Source organism: Cherax quadricarinatus, chromosome 94 (assembly GCF_038502225.1).
Source record: "Cherax quadricarinatus isolate ZL_2023a chromosome 94, ASM3850222v1, whole genome shotgun sequence".
NCBI classification, from domain to species: Eukaryota; Metazoa; Arthropoda; class Malacostraca; order Decapoda; family Parastacidae; genus Cherax; species Cherax quadricarinatus.
Window position 1 is genome coordinate 4,940,465 of NC_091385.1, and position 19,934 is coordinate 4,960,398.

The following is a 19,934-nucleotide window of genomic DNA, read 5'->3' on the forward strand; positions in this document are numbered from 1 at the left end:
TGATGAATGGAAGAGAGGGAGGAGAGAGGGAAGAGAGGTTATTGTTTGGAAGGGGAATCCCCCTCCATAAGGAGGATAGGTTGGATAAATACATGAGTGAGAGGGGTTGGATTTGAGTGGGACTTGCATATCAGAGAACATAAGAACATAAGAAAGGAGGAACACTGCAGCAGGCCAGTTGGCCCATACTAGGCAGGTCCTTTACAATCCATCCCACTAACAAAACATTTGCCCAACCCAATTTTCAATGCTACCCAAGAAATAAGTTTTAATAACTATCCACTCATCTGCAAGTCCCACTCAAATCCAACCCCTCTTACTCATATATTTATCCAACCTAAATTTGAAACTACCCAAAGTCCTAGCCTCAATAACATAAGAACCAGTATTACAACTACTATTACAACTATTACCACTTTTACAACTGCTACAACCATCACTACCACCATCACTACCACCCTCTACCACCATCAACCACTATCACAACTGGAAATATAAACACATATGCAGTATAATGTGATCCTTTATTGACAACGTTTCACCCACACAGTGGGCTTTTTCAAGTCACACACAGATCTACCTGGGGTGGAAGGTACGGGAGTATTTATAGTCATGTTCAGAATGTTGAGGTCAGGTGGAGAATGCTGCATCTGATGATCTACCGGGTGGAGTTATAGAGTCTTGGGTAGCTTGGCAGGGGTATTGGACAAGTTGTGAGTAGACCTTCTGCAGTGTTCTATGTTCTTATGTGGGATAGCGATGAAGAAGTTTCTTGGTGAGTGGTTCAGCTATGTTATAGAAGCCGTTGTTCTGGTTGAAATTGTTGGTTATAGAGATAAGCGATGATTCCAGGATTCTTCGGTATTGAGTGTTGTCTTCTGTGGCAATAAGTCTTGAGTTATTAAATAAATAACAAAAAGGCACAATACCGTGACTGGAACAATACACAAATAACCCGCACATAAAAGAGAGAAGCTTACGACGACGTTTCGGTCCGACTTGGACCATTGACAAAGTCACACAAACAGAGGTGGAGCAGGACGGCTATATATAGGCAGGAAGAGGTGGAAGTAGTAGTAGTAGTAGAAGTAGTACAAGAATTGTATATAATACCGACAGGATGAAATTAAGACACATGCACAACACAATGGTCCAAGTCGGACCGAAACGTCGTCGTAAGCTTCTCTCTTTTATGTGCGGGTTATTTGTGTAAAGTCTTGAGTTTCTGTAGTTAATTAAATGGTTGTGTGAATTGCGATATTGTACACAGGCATTCCTTGTATCGTCAGTCCTGCTTGCATATTGATGTTCTGAAATACGTGTTTGGAGGTCTCTTGATGTTTCGCCCACATATAATTTGTTGCAGTCATTACAAGGGATTATGTATACCCCTGCAGAGGACGGTGGCTTGTCCTCTCTACTACTGGTGATGTCCTTGATGGTCGTGGTTGTGGAGGTAGATACTTGGAATGATGTATTGGAAAAGATGTTGGAAACATGTTTGGCAATGGAGTTGGTGGGGGGGACTATGTATCTCTTCTCGGCAGTGTCTTCTCTGGGTGTGTTGAAGATGTTTAATGCCCGCCGTCTGCAGTCTCTGATGAAGTGACGAGGATAGTGGAGTTTAGAAAATACTTGTTCAATTATAGTGCATTCTTCCTCAAGGAACTCATTGCTGCAGATTCTGAGTGCACGCAGGAAGAAGCCTATAATTACACCACGTTTGGTTTTGGTGTCGTGGTGAGAGTAGAAGTGGAGAAGATCGTTTTGGTTGGTGGGTTTTCGATAGACTTCAAAACGAAGTTCGTGGTCAGCTTTGCAGAGCAGAACATCAAGGAAAGGAAGAGTGTTGTCGACTTCTTCTTCAAGTGTGAACTGGATTGAAGGCTCGACCTGGTTGAGCTTGTCTTGGAGAGCTTGAACGTTGAAGTGTTGAGGAGTTATGAGGAGAATGTCGTCAACATAACGGAGCCAGGTGACAGACGAAGGAATAATGGTGGAGAAACGTTCGGCTTCTAGATGTTCCATGTATAGGTTCGCCAGGACCGCACTGAGTGGCGAACCCATGGGTAGTCCAAAAGTCTGCTGAAAGAGGTGATTTTCGAAAGAGAAACACGTAAAGCCAACACATAGTTCAACAAGGTCGATGAAATCGCTGGCTGGAATGGGAAGATTAAGTGAATCGTCAATTTTCCTGTGCAAGAGATCGATGGCTTGTGTAGTAGGTACTTTGGTGAATAGGGAAGTCACGTCAAGGCTGGAAAGTTTCTTGTTCCTGATGTTGATGTTGCGAATGCGATTGAGAAGATCACCCGAGTGTTTGAGATGTGCTGGACTGATAGTGCCCAAGAGTTTAGAGAGGTGTTTTGCGAGAATTCCTGAGAGCTGGTGGGGAGCACTGCCTATTCCCGAGGATATGGGCCTCAGTGGGATACCAGGCTTGTGAGTTTTTGGCAGGCCGTACATTCTGGCAGGTCTGGGGTTGCTTGGGATGGTGTGCAGAAGTTTCTTCCCTTGTTCTGAGCCCCTCAGAATGCGGCGAGTCCTTTGAAGAAAAGTTTTAGTAAGGTTGTCCACTTGGTTAGTTGTGAGAGGTTTGTAGGTATCTGGGTCATTAAGTAGATTGAGCATTTTGTTCCTGTAATCGTCAGTGTTCATGATAACAACACCACCTCCTTTATCAGCGGTGGTGACCCTGATGGTCGTGTCTTCTACTAAACCTTTAAGTGCATTGATGTAACGTCGAGGTATGACTGGTGAGCTGCGTGTTGAGATGGCTGCTGAGATGATGCCTTGAAGATAGCCTTTTTGGAAGTCGGAGTCATTGTGTCTGTAGTTTCTGGCGATGAAATTGAGGTCTTGTTTTGGTTTCGTAACTCCTGTTGCGAATTTGAGGCCTAAGCTGAGGGCTTCAGTTTCTGTGGTTGACAGTGGACGAGATGAAAGATTTTGAATAATTTCAGGTCTTCCTAAACTTTTCCAATTACTATTATCGCAGAGTGTTTGTAGTTTCCTAGTAAGTCTGATCTTCTGTTGAACATTCGCCGTGGTAACTCTGCTGCGAATGATTTCAGCAGTGCGTCTGTTCATGTTGCCCTGGAGTGTTGTGCCTAGTGTTCTGGCTTGGAGAAAAGCTTCCTTTGTAGCATTGTTTAAGTCATCTGCACACTCTTCAAGGTAGGTCCGAGCTGTAGCGGAGAAAGGTGGTTTGATGTTGGCAATTTGAGGAGGAGTAGATCTTGGTAAGACCATTTCTTGGATGCAATCACGAAGAAAATTGTGTCTGTTGCGAAGTGAGTAAGCTTTTAGAAGAAGGTCCAGGTATTCTCTGTGTGAAGGATCCATTTCTACTGCAGTGTTTGACACGATGGAAATAAATGGTATCAAATACCGACACAGTGGAAATATAAACACATATGCAGTATAATGTGATCCTTTATTGACAACGTTTCACCCACACAGTGGGCTTTTTCAAGTCACACACAGATCTACCTGGGGTGGAAGGTACGGGAGTACCATCCCAAGCAACCCCAGACCTGCCAGAATGTACGGCCTGCCAAAAACTCACAAGCCTGGTATCCCACTGAGGCCCATATCCTCGGGAATAGGCAGTGCTCCCCACCAGCTCTCAGGAATTCTCGCAAAACACCTCTCTAAACTCTTGGGCACTATCAGTCCAGCACATCTCAAACACTCGGGTGATCTTCTCAATCGCATTCGCAACATCAACATCAGGAACAAGAAACTTTCCAGCCTTGACGTGACTTCTCTATTCACCAAAGTACCTACTACACAAGCCATCGATCTCTTGCGCAGGAAAATTGACGATTCACTTAATCTTCCCATTCCAGCCAGCGATTTCATCGACCTTGTTGAACTATGTGTTGGCTTTACGTGTTTCTCTTTCGAAAATCACCTCTTTCAGCAGACTTTTGGACTACCCATGGGTTCGCCACTCAGTGTGGTCCTGGCGAACCTATACATGGAACATCTAGAAGCCGAACGTTTCTCCACCATTATTCCTTCGTCTGTCACCTGGCTCCGTTATGTTGATGACATTCTCCTCATAACTCCTAAACGCTTCAACGTTCAAGCTCTCCAAGACAAGCTCAACCAGGTCGAGCCTTCATTCCAGTTCACACTTGAAGAAGAAGTCGACAACACTCTTCCTTTCCTTGATGTTCTGCTCTGCAAAGCTGACCACGAACTTCGTTTTGAAGTCTATCGAAAACCCACCAACCAAAACGATCTTCTCCACTTCTACTCTCACCACGACACCAAAACCAAACGTGGTGTAATTATAGGCTTCTTCCTGCGTGCACTCAGAATCTGCAGCAATGAGTTCCTTGAGGAAGAATGCACTATAATTGAACAAGTATTTTCTAAACTCCACTATCCTCGTCACTTCATCAGAGACTGCAGACGGCGGGCATTAAACATCTTCAACACACCCAGAGAAGACACTGCCGAGAAGAGATACATAGTCCCCCCCACCAACTCCATTGCCAAACATGTTTCCAACATCTTTTCCAATACATCATTCCAAGTATCTACCTCCACAACCACGACCATCAAGGACATCACCAGTAGTAGAGAGGACAAGCCACCGTCCTCTGCAGGGGTATACATAATCCCTTGTAATGACTGCAACAAATTATATGTGGGCGAAACATCAAGAGACCTCCAAACACGTATTTCAGAACACCAATATGCAAGCAGGACTGACGATACAAGGAATGCCTGTGTACAACATCGCAATTCACACAACCATTTATTTAACTACAGAAACTCAAGACTTATCGCCACAGAAGACAACACTCAATACCGAAGAATCCTGGAATCATCGCTTATCTCTATAACCAACAATTTCAACCAGAACAACGGCTTCTATAACATAGCTGAACCACTCGCCAAGAAACTTCTTCATCGCTATCCCACATAAGAACATAGAACACTGCAGAAGGTCTACTCACAACTTGTCCAATACCCCTGCCAAGCTACCCAAGACTCTATAACTCCACCCGGTAGATCATCAGATGCAGCATTCTCCACCTGACCTCAACATTCTGAACATGACTATAAATACTCCCGTACCTTCCACCCCAGGTAGATCTGTGTGTGACTTGAAAAAGCCCACTGTGTGGGTGAAACGTTGTCAATAAAGGATCACATTATACTGCATATGTGTTTATATTTCCACTGTGTTGGTATTTAATACCATTTATTTCCACTATCACAACTGCTTCCACTCTACCACCACCACCTTCATATTTTTCTACAAACTTTTTCTTAAATTAAGAACATAAGAACATAAGAATGGAGGAACACTGCAGAAGGCCTACTGGCCCATGCAAGGCAGGTCCTTATCAAAACGACCTCTACCCAAAGCTACCCATGAAATAACTCCCGTACCCAATGACACCAAACAAACCCAGCCCCTCCCACTCATATATCTGTCCAGTCTCTTCTTAAAGCTACCCAAGGTCCTAGCCTCTATCACCCCACTCTGTTAGAAAACCAGTACTTACCTACTATATGTGTTTCTCACATTTTTTACCAAAGGGCTGGCACTAGAAGCTTTCTTTGGAGCCATGGTGACTTATTTAGCAGTTGCAAACACTAAAACGAATGGAATATTATGAAATGTATCCTATGAACTCGTGGGATCATCCTCACTCACTGATAAACAATGGCACACTGACTGGGAAAGAAGTGTGAGGCAGCTTGGGGCTGTGTGTACCTGTCCCGGACGAACTACTATTTGCGAGTCAATCTACGATTAGCGAGCCCATGTTTATACGAAAATATCCCTATGATTTCCGAAATCTACGATTCTCGAGAACTACGATTATCGAGGGACCACTGTACTAGTACGGCTTACACACCAGGGTTATTGACGTACAAGAACGCCTAAATTCTAGTGTCCTCAAATCTAGTGAGAGAAAGCTGGTAGGCCTACATATGAAAGAATGGATCTATGTGGTCACTGTGCACAGTATAAAAAAAATCCTGCAGCACACAGTGCATAATGAGAAAAAAAAACTCCAACCGTGTTTTTGGTTTAAAACAGTGACTTTGCAGTGTATTCTCGTGTGGTATTTATGGTTGTATTTTAGTTTTCCTGGTCTCATTTTATAGAGTGGAAGACATATTACAGGAATTGAGATGATTTTGATTGGTTTCATAATGAAAAGTACCTTGATATTGAGCTCAAAGTAGCAGAAATGTTCAATTTTTACCAAAGTTCAAAAGTAAACAAATCATGCCAAATGTCCAATACACGTCAACTGGTGAGTCTAATATTCTTTCACAAGTGCGCTGATATTATTTATACCATATCTGCACTAATGCAGTAGTCTGCATAACAGTAAATCTTTTATTTTTCGTGAGAATAAAAAATCAAAGTGGAAAGCAAAAGAAATGTAAGAGGGGCCTGGGGATGTGGCTATTGAACAGAGGAAATATTATTTAGTGCCAGGAATGTCTGTCTTGTTTATTCTGGACCCTATTTGGAAATTGGCATCCTCTGAAATTTATGTGAAATTGGCAAAATTGCCAAATTCTGACCACTTTATTGGATAGTTGAAATCGGTAAATGGGTGGTTTCTTGTACTCATTCGATAGATAAAATGGAGTTCTAGCAAAATAGATATGATTTTTGCCGACTAGTACACTGGAATTGGCCGAAAATGGGGCTCAAAGTGGGCAAAATCACCAATGCACAAACATCGTCGAGACCGCTAACTTCGCGAGAGCATAATTCCGTAAGTTTTCCATCAAATTTCATACTTTTGGTGTCATTATGATCGGGAAAAGATTCTCTATAATTTCATGAGAATTTTTTTTTTTTTTTTGGAAAAATTTTCGACCCTCAGAACGAGTTTAGGAGAGGGCCTCTCGACCCTGAAAGGGTTAACTGACAGTCAACATTATATGAAAATAAAAGCTTTTATAAAAATCTTAACACAAACCTTATGGAGATACTGGCTGAGCCTGTAATTCTCTTGCAGGTGTGATGGGATAGGATCATACATTCCTGAAAAAGTATTAATATATTATACACTACTGATAAAATATATATATATTTATTTTTTTTATTTTTTTTTATGATCACACCGGCCGATTCCCACCAAGGCAGGGTGGCCCGAAAAAGAAAAACTTTCACCATCATTCACTCCATCACTGTCTTGCCAGAAGGGTGCTTTACACTACAGTTTTTAAACTGCAACATTAACACCCCTCCTTCAGAGTGCAGGCACTGTACTTCCCATCTCCAGGACTCAAGTCCGGCCTGCCGGTTTCCCTGAATCCCTTCATAAATGTTACTTTGCTCACACTCCAACAGCACGTCAAGTATTAAAAACCATTTGTCTCCATTCACTCCTATCAAACACGCTCACGCATGCCTGCTGGAAGTCCAAGCCCCTCGCACACAAAACCTCCTTTACCCCCTCCCTCCAACCCTTCCTAGGCCGACCCCTACCCCGCCTTCCTTCCACTACAGACTGATACACTCTTGAAGTCATTCTGTTTCGCTCCATTCTCTCTACATGTCCGAACCACCTCAACAACCCTTCCTCAGCCCTCTGGACAACAGTTTTGGTAATCCCGCACCTCCTCCTAACTTCCAAACTACGAATTCTCTGCATTATATTCACACCACACATTGCCCTCAGACATGACATCTCCACTGCCTCCAGCCTTCTCCTCGCTGCAACATTCATCACCCACGCTTCACACCCATATAAGAGCGTTGGTAAAACTATACTCTCATACATTCCCCTCTTTGCCTCCAAGGACAAAGTTCTTTGTCTCCACAGACTCCTAAGTGCACCACTCACTCTTTTTCCCTCATCAATTCTATGATTCACCTCATCTTTCATAGACCCATCCGCTGACACGTCCACTCCCAAATATCTGAATACGTTCACCTCCTCCATACTCTCTCCCTCCAATCTGATATTCAATCTTTCATCACCTAATCTTTTTGTTATCCTCATAACCTTACTCTTTCCTGTATTCACCTTTAATTTTCTTCTTTTGCACACCCTACCAAATTCATCCACCAATCTCTGCAACTTCTCTTCAGAATCTCCCAAGAGCACAGTGTCATCAGCAAAGAGCAGCTGTGACAACTCCCACTTTGTGTGTGATTCTTTATCTTTTAACTCCACGCCTCTTGCCAAGACCCTCGCATTTACTTCTCTTACAACCCCATCTATAAATATATTAAACAACCACGGTGACATCACACATCCTTGTCTAAGGCCTACTTTTACTGGGAAAAAATTTCCCTCTTTCCTACATACTCTAACTTGAGCCTCACTATCCTTGTAAAAACTCTTCACTGCTTTCAGTAACCTACCTCCTACACCATACACTTGCAACATCTGCCACATTGCCCCCCTATCCACCCTGTCATACGCCTTTTCCAAATCCATAAATGCCACAAAGACCTCTTTAGCCTTATCTAAATACTGTTCACTTATATGTTTCACTGTAAACACCTGGTCCACACACCCCCTACCTTTCCTAAAGCCTCCTTGTTCATCTGCTATCCTATTCTCCGTCTTACTCTTAATTCTTTCAATTATAACTCTACCATACACTTTACCAGGTACACTCAACAGACTTATCCCCCTATAATTTTTGCACTCTCTTTTATCCCCTTTGCCTTTATACAAAGGAACTATGCATGCTCTCTGCCAATCCCTAGGTACCTTACCCTCTTCCATACATTTATTAAATAATTGCACCAACCACTCCAAAACTATATCCCCACCTGCTTTTAACATTTCTATCTTTATCCCATCAATCCCGGCTGCCTTACCCCCTTTCATTTTACCTACTGCCTCACGAACTTCCCCCACACTCACAACTGGCTCTTCCTCACTCCTACAACATGTTATTCCTCCTTGCCCTATACACGAAATCACAGCTTCCCTATCTTCATCAACATTTAACAATTCCTCAAAATATTCCTTCCATCTTCCCAATACCTCTAACTCTCCATTTAATAACTCTCCTCTCCTATTTTTTAACTGACAAATCCATTTGTTCTCTAGGCTTTCTTAACTTGTTAATCTCACTCCAAAACTTTTTCTTATTTTCAACAAAATTTGTTGATAACATCTCACCCACTCTCTCATTTGCTCTCTTTTTACATTGCTTCACCACTCTCTTAACTTCTCTCTTTTTCTCCATATACTCTTCCCTCCTTGCATCACTTCTACTTTGTAAAAACTTCTCATATGCTAACTTTTTCTCCCTTACTACTCTCTTTACATCATCATTCCACCAATCGCTCCTCTTCCCTCCTGCACCCACTTTCCTGTAACCACAAACTTCTGCTGAACACTCTAACACTACATTTTTAAACCTACCCCATACCTCTTCGACCCCATTGCCTATGCTCTCATTAGCCCATCTATCCTCCAATAGCTGTTTATATCTTACCCTAACTGCCTCCTCTTTTAGTTTATAAAGGTGAACAGAGTGTTGAAAGAGTGCAAAAGGAGAGCAGATGACAAGAAATTTTAATGAAAATAAGAAAAAATTTTGGAGTGAGTTAAACACGTTAAGAAAGCCTAGAGAACGAATGGATTTGTCAGTTAAAAACAGAATAGGGGAGTTAGTAGATGAGGAGATGGAGGTTTTGGGTAGATGGATAGAATAGTTTGAGGAACTTTTAAATGTCGACGAAGAAAGGGAAGCGGTAATTTCATGCACTAGCCAGGGAGGTATACAATCTTCTAGGAGTGAAGAACAGGATGTGAGTGTGGGGGAGGTGTGTGAGGCATTACGTAGAATGAAAGGGGGTAAAGCAGCTGGAACTGACGGGATCATGACAGAAATGTTAAAAGCAGGGGAGGATATAGTGTTGGAGTGGTTGGTATTTTTGTTTAATAAATGTATGAAAGAGGGGAAGGTACCTAGGGATTGGCAGAGAGCATGTATAGTCCCTTTATATAAAGGGAAGGGGGACAAAAGAGATTGTAAAAATTATAGAGGAATAAGTTTACTGAGTATACCAGGCAAAGTGTATGGTAGGGTTATAAATGAAAGAATTAGAGGTAAGACAGAATGTAGGATTGCAGATGAGCAAGGAGGCTTCAGAGTGGGTAGGGGATGTGTAGATCAAGTGTTTACATTGAAGCATATATGTGAACAGTATTTAGATCAAGGTAGGGAAGTTTTTATTGCATTTATGGATTTAGAAAAGGCATATGATAGAGTGGATAGGGGAGCAATGTGGCAGATGTTGCAAGTATATGGAATAGGTGGTAAGTTACTAAATGCTGTAAAGAGTTTTTATGAGGATAGTGAGGCTCAGGTTAGGGTGTGTAGAAGAGAGGGAGAATACTTCCCAGTAAAAGTATATCTTAGACAGGGATGTGTAATGTCACCATGGTTGTTTAATATATTTATAGATGGGGTTGTAAAAGAAGTAAATGCTAGCGTGTTCAGGAGAGGGGTGGGATTAAATTATGGGGAATTAAATACAAAATGGGAATTGACAGTTGCTTTTTGCTGATGATACTGTGCTCATGGGAGATTCTAAAGAAAAATTGCAAAGGTTAGTGGATGAGTTTGGGAGTGTGTGTAAAGGTAGAAAGTTGAAAGTGAACATAGAAAAGAGTAAGGTGATGAGGGTATCAAATGATTTAGATAAAGAAAAATTGGATAACAAATTGGGGAGGCAGAGTATGGAAGAAGTGAATGCTTTCAGATGTTTGGGAGTTGATGTGTCGGCAGATGGATTTATGAAGGATGAGGTTAATCGTAGAATTGATGAGGGAAAAAAGGTGAGTGGTGCATTGAAGTATATGTGGAGACAAAAAATGTTATCTATGGAGGCAAAGAAGGGAATGTATGAAAGAATAGTAGTACCAACACTCTTATATGGGTGTGAAGCTTGGGTGGTAAATGCAGCAGCGAGGAGGTGGTTGGAGGCAGTGGAGATGTCCTGTCTAAGGGCAATGTGTGGTGTAAATATTATGCAGAAAATTCGGAGTGTGGAAATTAGGAGAAGGTGTGGAGTTAATAAAAGTATTAGTCAGAGGGCTGAAGAGGGGTTGTTGAGGTGGTTTGGTCATTTAGAGAGAATGGATCAAAGTAGAATGACATGGAGAGCGTATAAATCTGTAGGGGAAGGAAGGCGGGGTAGGGGTCATCCTCGAAAAGGTTGGAAGGAAGGGATAAGGGAGGTTTTGTGGGTGAGGGGCTTGAACTTCCAGCAGGCGTGCATGAGCGTGCTCGATAGGAGTGAATGGAGACGAATGGTATTTGGGACCTGACGATCTGTTGGAGTGTGAGCAGGGTAATATTTAGTGAAGGGATTCAGGGAAACCGGTTATTTTTATATAGCCGGACTTGAGTCCTGGAAATGGGAAGTACAATGCCTGCACTCTAAAGGAGGGGTTCGGGATATTAGCAGTTTGGAGGGATATGTCGTGTATCTTTATACGTACATGCTTCTAAACTGTTGTGTTCTGAGCACCTCTGCAAAAACAGTGATTATGTGTGAGTGAGGTGAAGGTGTTGAATGATGATGAAAGTATTTTCTTTTTGAGGATTTTCTTTCTTTTTAGGTCATCCTGCCTCGGTGGGAGACGGCCGACATTAACGGCAACATTAACACCCCTCTGAAGGAGGGGTGTTAATGTTGCAGTTTAAAAACTGTAGTGTAAAGCACCCTTCTGGCAAGACAGTGAGGGAGTGAATGATGGTGAAAGTTTTTCATTTTCGGGCCACCCTGCCTTGGTGGGAATCGGCCAGTGTGTTAATAATAATAAAAAATATATATACAGTGGACCCCCGGTTAACGATTTTAATCCGTGCAAGAGGGCTCATCGTTATGCGAAATAATCGTTATGCGAATCAATTTTCCCCATAAGAAATAATGGAAATAAAATTAATCCGTGCAAGACGCCCAAAAGTATGAAAAAATTTTTTTTTTACCACATGAAATGTTAATTTTAATACACACAAACTGAAAAAGGCATGCACAATTACATGACACTTACTTTTATTGAAGATCTGGTGATGATTGATGGGATGGGAGGAGGGGAGAGCATTATCTTCTTACTGTTTAGAAGGGGAATCCCCTTCCATTAGGACTTGAGGTAGCAAGTCCTTTTCTGGGGTTACTTCCCTTCTTCTTTTAATGCCACTAGGACCAGCTTGAGAGTCACTGGACCTCTGTCGCACAACAAATCTGTCCATAGAGCTCTGTACCTCCCGTTCCTTCAAGACTTTCCTAAAATGGGCCATAACATTGTCATTGAAATAGTCACAAGCACGGCTTGCAACAGCTGTGTCAGGGTGATTTTCATCTATAAAGGTTTGCAGTTCAACCCACTCTGCACACATTTCCTTAATCTTTGAAGTAGGCACAATGGATTCCACAACTGGCATAGGCTTCTCAGGGTTAGCCCCAAACCCTTCAAAATCTTTCTTAATTTCCATACTAATTCCCACCCTTTTTACCACAGGGTTGGCACTAGAAGCTTTCTTGGGGCCCATGGTCACTTATTTTCCACAAACAGCACCGAAAACACTGTAATAATACGAAATATTCCGAGTGTATGCTTGGATGTTACCGCGGAGGCTGGCTGGTAAACAATGGGACGGCCGGCACATGTGAGGGCACATTGGACGCGTCTCGGACGAAAATCGGTATGCGGGTTTTTAATCGGTATGCGGGGCAAAAATTTTGCGATAAAAGTAATCGTTATGCGGAAAAATCGCTATGCGATGCCATCGTTATGCGGGGGTCCACTGTACAGTGGAACCTCAAAAATCGAACTGCTCCCAACTCAACCAATTATGTAAGTGTATTTTTGTAAGTGCTTTTATAAGTGTATTTTTGAGGGTTTGAAATGGACTAATCTAATTTACATTATTCCTGATGGGAATAAATTCATTTGGTAACGGCACTTGGACAGCCTTCTAGACTGAAGAAATTTCGATATTTGAGGTTCCACTGTATACAGTAGACAGTTATTTAACATGGTGCAGTGGTACCTCAAGTTACAAACTTAATTCGTTCCAGAAGGCTGTTCGAGTGCCGATAACGAACAAATTTGTTCCCACAAGGAATAATGTAAATTAGATTGGTCCGTTTCAGACCCCAAAAAAATACACTTACAAAAGCACTTACTAAAATACACTTACATAATTGTTTGAGTTGGGAGCTGTTCGAAACTTGAGGTACCACTGTAGTTAAGTTCCTGGAAACGCCATAGTAGCTAAAACCGTGCAAGACAAACTGAAGAACTTATAGTAAAAATAGGGTTACGTTACTGGGAGCCCTCAAAAAGCCAAACAACTTTTTTTAGACCAACAGATCTTACAAAAATAAGGGTGAATATGCAATTGTAGTTCATTGTCATGATGTATTATGTTGTTTTTACTTCTTAAGATTACAAATGCGCAAGAAATAATAGTGTTTCTTACCTTAAATTGTGGGTGGTGGTGGTTGTGAATGATTGTGAAGAGTGGAGAGTTATGCTGTTGCCCTACTGGGCTGAGGTGGATGGTAGAGGTTCTGGTACTGAAGTCGATGGTTGTACTGGAGTGTGCATAAATCAGTCAGTCAAGTCAGTAAGTCAGTCATTAATGGAGACAGTCAGTCAGTAAGTCAGGCAGTCAGTCAGTCAAGTAAGTTAGTAAATCAGTAAGTCAGTCAGTAAATCAGTAAAGCCAGTAAGTCAATCAGTCAAATATGTCAGTCAGTCATCACACAAACTCATATTTACTCAAACTGAACCACGTTAAGTTAATTTTACAAAGTGTTATACAAAAATATGCCGCAATTCTTCAGTAGTGCTATAACCAAAACATGCCAAACAAAACTGTGTTAAACGACGGTCTACTGTATATACAGTGCTAGTCATGGCATAACGCCTGGTGAGCGTCCCGGCATAATGCCATGATGAAAATCAAAGGCCTATAATGCAGGGGGATCTTTTTTTGTCAGTGTATTATGCTGGGTAGCAGCTGTTAGCAAGACATCACAACCTGCCACCACACTCCACAGTGACTCCTCAGTGCTCACATGGCTGGCATGGTGAGAGGAAGTGTTGCACTTTTGTCTCTCATCCACCCTATCTTTTGTCCGGTGTTCCCTTTGGTTTTGGGACTATACAGTAGGGCTCCACTTACATGGCAGGTTAGGTTCTAGGCTACTGCCGGAAAGCAGAACACCATTTTTCCACTTACAAACGCATTTAAATGCCAGACAAGTTTACATTAACTTATATTAAGTTAGTAATAGAAATAGGCATTAGAAACACAATAAAAAGTAAAACACAAACAGCACATTCATTACTAGCCTTAAAATATTTGTAGTCTTAGTGTAGGGCGAGAGGTGAATAGTACTTATCTGTAGGAAGTGAGGTGTAGGTAGCTCTGGCTCCCCATCCCAAACCTAATACACCTACCATCCGACTTACGGCCGAGTTCGGTTCCGAGAAACCGGTCATAAGTCGAAATGATCGTAAGTCGAACTTTACTACGTACTGAATATCAACAAAATATTTTTTGTAATGACTTTATTTTATTGTTTTATTTTGGTATTTCATATTTTACTTTACTTTTTATGCTGTTAGTACTGTATTTTATACTGTAAGGTTTAGGATAAACACTGTGTACAACACAAATAGTTGTTTATTTCCCAGAAATTTGGCATAAAAAACACGGTCGTAAGTCGAGTGGTCGTAAGTCAAGCAGGTCGTAAGTCGGATGATAGGTGTATATGATATTTAAAGCAACCCAGAGAGATAAAATACACATACAGTACACTCATTATTTACCTTAAAATATGTGTAGTCTTAATATAGGATGAGAGGTGAGTAGTATTTATTTGTAGGAAGTCAGGTGTAAGTAGCAGAAAAATGTACCTATGTAGTCCACCTGGCTACATAGCTGCACCTACCTACATAGCTACATGTATTTAATGTGGCCCTGAGCTATATTATTACCATCGACATACCTTGTTTCACTGAGTTTAATCGTTTCTAACAACTACCTTTAGATGCCATCATAAACAAAGGGAGAAGTAATGAATAATTCACGCCAAGAACTGTAAACAAAAGCGGAGTGTTAAGGGGAGTGACTAGGCCAAATGCAGATTCAAACACATTTTCTCTGGTGCTGGACCAGAGAAAACGTAATGTTTTCTCTCCACCCAGCTATCACACCTCTATAGAATATAAACATAGCATGTTTATATGCTATGTAACATGTTTCTTATATAATTTTGAAGAAAATATCATAGATGGATTAAAGAAAATGTCTATATTAACATAAAATAAAACATTTAATATGCCCAAGAGTGATTATTAATACATATTAGTTTTATTGCTATGGCATTAATGCTAGAGGGACACTCTTAGTGATGTTGATGTGTACCTGCACGCCAGCACAGTGTGTAAGTGTATTTAGGTACAGGTACACATAAGTATAATTATCAGAGTACATATAAAATATGCAATAACTTTAAAACACTTGAAATTTTGGAAATTTTCCAAACATAATAGATGTACTCACAGAGAATGTAAACAAACCAGGTGGCGTGAGCCTTGTTAGAAAGACTAGAAGCTGTATAGAGAGTTTTGGTCATAATTTGAAATCGCTGTATTAGCAGAACGCCGTAAAGTGGGGCCCTACTGAACATGCTTGATTATGGGTAAAAGGAAGTCTTTAACCCTTTGACTGTTGCAAGCCCATTTCTGAAAATGTTATTCTATGCTGCAAATTATTTGAAAAAAAAAAAAATTATTTTTCTTATGAAATGATAGAGAATCTTCCCGATGCTAATGACACCAAAAGTACGAAATTTGATGGAAAACTTATGGAATTATGCTCTCGCAAAGTCAGTGATCTCGGCGATATATACGCATAGGCAATTTCGCCGACTTTTGAGCCTTATTTTCGGCCAATTCCATTGTTCCAGTCGACCAAACTCATAGCTATTTCTTTAGAACTCCATTTATTCCATCGATTAAGTACAAGAAACCGCCCATTTACTGATTTCAACTACCCAATAAAGTGGTCAGAAATTGGCAATTTGGCCAATTTCACGCAAATTAAAAAAGATGCCCATTTCAAAATAGGGTCCAGAATAAACAGTGCAGACATTCCTGGCACTAAAATAATATTTTCTCTGTTCATTAGTCATGTCTCCAGGCCCCTCTTATATTACTCTTGCTGTCTATTTTGATTTTTTATTCATACAAAAAACAGAAGATTTACTGTTATGTAGACTACTGCATTATTGTAAAAATGGAATAAATAATATCAGTGTACTTGTGAAAGAATATCACACTCACCAGTTGACGTGTATTGGACATGTGGTGTGCTTTGTTTACTCTTGAACATTGGCAAAAATCGAATATTTCTGCTACTTTGAGCTCAATTTCAAGGTTATTTTTACTGTGAAACTGACCAAAATCATCTCTATTTCTGTAATATGTTTTCCATTCTATCAAATGAGACCAAGAAAACGAGAATACAACCATAAATACTATACAAAAATACACCTCAAAGTTTAATCCAAAAACATGGTGGGAGTTTTTTTTTTCTCATTATGCAATGCGTGCTGCAGGTTTTTTTTTATACAGCGCACACTGACCACACAGACCCATTCTCTCACATATGGGCCTACCAGCTTTCTCCCACTTGATTTTAAGCCGGTAGAATTTTTGAGTATACGTCCGAAACACTGGCTCATAAGACGTGTATATATATAAGATTGAAACAGTCAAAGGGTTAACACCTGAAACTATAGCTCAAATCATACGGCTTCGCAAAGCTGGGCACCAGACGAAAGAAATAGTGAAAAATGTTGGTGTGTGTGAGCGTTCGGTGAGAAACTGGGTGCAGCGTTTTCAAGGCTGGTGGTGGTGTTGAGTTACCATCTGCCAAACCTCAGCCTGACCCCTCGAAAAAGGCATCTGTTTGCTCCTTAACTGTGTTAAAGAAGCAGTTAGAGAGTACACCTAAGATAACTGCTAGAGAATTGAAAGAAAAAACCCACATCTTCTCTCAGAGGTGTCTGTAAGAACTGTTAACAGACACGTGTCAGAACTGGGCTACAGTAGTCACCGTCAGGGTAAGAAACCAATCCTCTCTAAGCCACAGAAGAACCATCAGCTGGATTAAGCAAAGAAATATCTTCACTGGATTCCTCAACAGTGGTCTGAAGTACTTTGGAGTGATGGAGCAACCTTCACTGTCACCTGTAACCGTGGGGGACATGTACCAGCCCCGAGGTAGTGACCCGCTAGACTGTGGCATTAATCCGCCTGGATCACACAATTCTACAGTTAATAAGTATGATTTCTAAAATTTACTACATATCCTCGATACAAACCTAATACAAATTTAAAAGAGTCACTGTAGTTACAATATATTACATACCTGGCAAATTTCCCCAAAAATATCTGGCTCTTCTCTGTGGAGAAAAATGTTTTGCATCTATTACACATGGCTCTCTCTCAAAGAATCTGTAATGATAAAAAGAATGCAGTTCAATTATTTCCAAGTCATAAATTACACTATGTTATTTTTTTTTAATTTTATTTATGTCTCTAAGCATTACAAATAATCTGCACATGGGAGAGAATGTAATTTATAATGACATTTCAGCCCAACCTGGACCATTAACTAGTTAATGGTTCAAGTCGGACTAAAATGTCGTCATAAGTTCAGGAGTGGTTGAGGTGGTTCGGACATGCAGAGAGGATGGAATGAGATAGAATGACTTCAAGAGTATATAAATCTGTAGTGGAGGGAAGGCAGGATAGGGGTCAGCCTAGTAAAGATTGGAGGGAGGGGGTAAAGGAGGTTTTGTGTGAGAGGGGCTTGGACTTCCAGCCAGCATGTGTGAGCGTATTAGATAGGAGCGAATGGAGACAAATGGTTAATGGACCTGATGTGCTGTTGGAGTGTGAGCAAGGTAACATTTATGAAGGGATTCGGGGAAACTGGCAGGCCAGACTTGAGTCTGGCCTGCCGGAGATGGGAAGTACAGTGTCTGCACTCTGAAGGAGGGGTTTTAATATTGCAGTTTTATAACTGTAGTGAGGAAATGGTATGGTGATACCGACAAGATGTGGAAAAAGACAATTATGTACAGTACAGGACATTTATTATAGGAAACGTTTCGCCACGAGTGGACTCTTCATTCCACTCGTGGCAAAACGTTTCCTCTAATAAATGTCCTGAACTGTACATAAGTGTCTTTTTTCACATAACTGTAGTGTAAGTGCACACCTGGCAAGACAGTGATGGAATGAATGATGATGAAAGTTTTTCTTTTTTGGGCCACCCTGCCTTGTTGGGAGATGCCCAATGTGTTTACCTGGAGTTTACCTGGAGAGAGTTCCGGGGGTCACCCGGAATGATAAGTTTCATTCTCCTATGCGAAGGTTGTATGTACTGTTCTACTCATGGTATTGTGCCAAGCATTATTGTATTACTGCTTTCTTACTGTATTTTGCTTTGTAAAAGGCTGAAGAATACTACATGAGGAATGGATTCACAATACACAATGACACCATCATTTTATGCAGTGTTTGACACTTGGCAACATCACAAAGAAACTAGTTTAACCTCATTAACACAATATTCATAGCAGTTGTGGATAACTGGTTCAGAAAGCCAAAACATTGATGAATGAGACATTCATGCAACACTTATGAATCTTTATTATGGAAACATCTTGCCAGCCTATGGCTTCCTCAGTCCAGTACAGAATGGTGGAAGATCAGAAAGCATTTGAGGTAATCACATAGACTCCAGGTGAGGGACTGATTACCTCAAACTCCTTTTGATCTTCTACTATTCTTCTCTGTACTGGACTGAGGAAGCCATTGGCTGGCAAAACATTTCCCCAATAAAAATACTCAAGTGTTGCACAAGTGCTTCATTAACCCGTAAACGGTCCAAACGTATATATACGTTTGTACCGCTGGTGCCCCAATCATATATAAACATTTTATTTTTCCTGCCTTCAAATATGGCACGATTGGCCTGAGATGCCTTGTCAGCATAGAATGGGTCATAACGCTCAGTGTGCACCATATTAAAAAAAATCTGGGACCACTTAGTACCCTGTGGGAGCACCAGCTCAAATGAGCGCCAGCTAGAGCAAACAGCGCGGCAAACACCTGGGATTCACTGATTTCATGTAGTATTAACTCTCCCATTTTAAGAGGAAAGTGATGTTGACCCCGAATTGAGTGCAACACCCTTTCAGAATGTCTTATAACCTACGCCCTAAGTAAAGAGAAGCTATTGTGGAATGTAATACTTGTTCAGGAGGCTGGCTGACTGGCTGATTGGCTGGCTGGCTGGCCACCTGGGTGGCCAGCTGCGTGGCTGGCCGGCTGCTGGCGGCCTGGCTCCGTTTGTTTGTTTGTGTCTATGTCTGCCTCTGTCTATCTTTGTCTCTGTCTATCTCTCTGTCTCTATCTCTGTCTCTGTGTATCTCTTTCTATCTGTCTCTGTCTCACAGGTACACATAAATACAAGTATACATAGTGTAAATTACCTAGGATAACCCCAAAAATCCAGACAAAGTGCAATACTCTGCTTGAAGATATGAATGAATGTGATGATGCAGTCTTGTGGCTCTCTCTGAGACAGAGAGCTAGATGGATAGACAGATAGACAGGTAGCTTGACAGACAAATAGACAGACATGTTTGTGTACCAGCGAAAACAAAGCACAAAGCGAGGGCTGATGTTCATCAAATGCCACCTCTAATCTTATCAAGTGTTATCACCACACCATCCCGTATGCTTATTAAATATCAGCTGTAATCTAATGTTATCTCATCTTTATTGAAGAGAGAGGACTGATTATTGTTTGGAAGGGAAATCCCCTCCATAAGGACTTTAGGTATCAAAGCCCTCTCTGGAGTTACT

The 19,934-nt window shown here is 41.2% G+C and overlaps 1 protein-coding gene across 4 annotated transcripts in view; it reads right to left on the minus strand.

Annotated features, from left to right (window-relative positions):
* Positions 1 to 19,934, minus strand: part of LOC128700877 (DNA (cytosine-5)-methyltransferase 3A) — a 134,787-nt gene that overhangs the window by 21,892 nt on the left and 92,961 nt on the right. For all 4 annotated transcript variants that reach the window (XM_070104733.1, XM_053794346.2, XM_053794345.2 and 1 more), the window contains 2 exons: positions 17,425 to 17,510; positions 6,972 to 7,036 (listed from right to left, as the gene is read on the minus strand). In XM_070104733.1, coding sequence (XP_069960834.1) covers positions 6,972 to 7,036; positions 17,425 to 17,510 — 151 coding nt within the window. The remainder of the gene's footprint in view (positions 1 to 6,971; positions 7,037 to 17,424; positions 17,511 to 19,934) is intronic.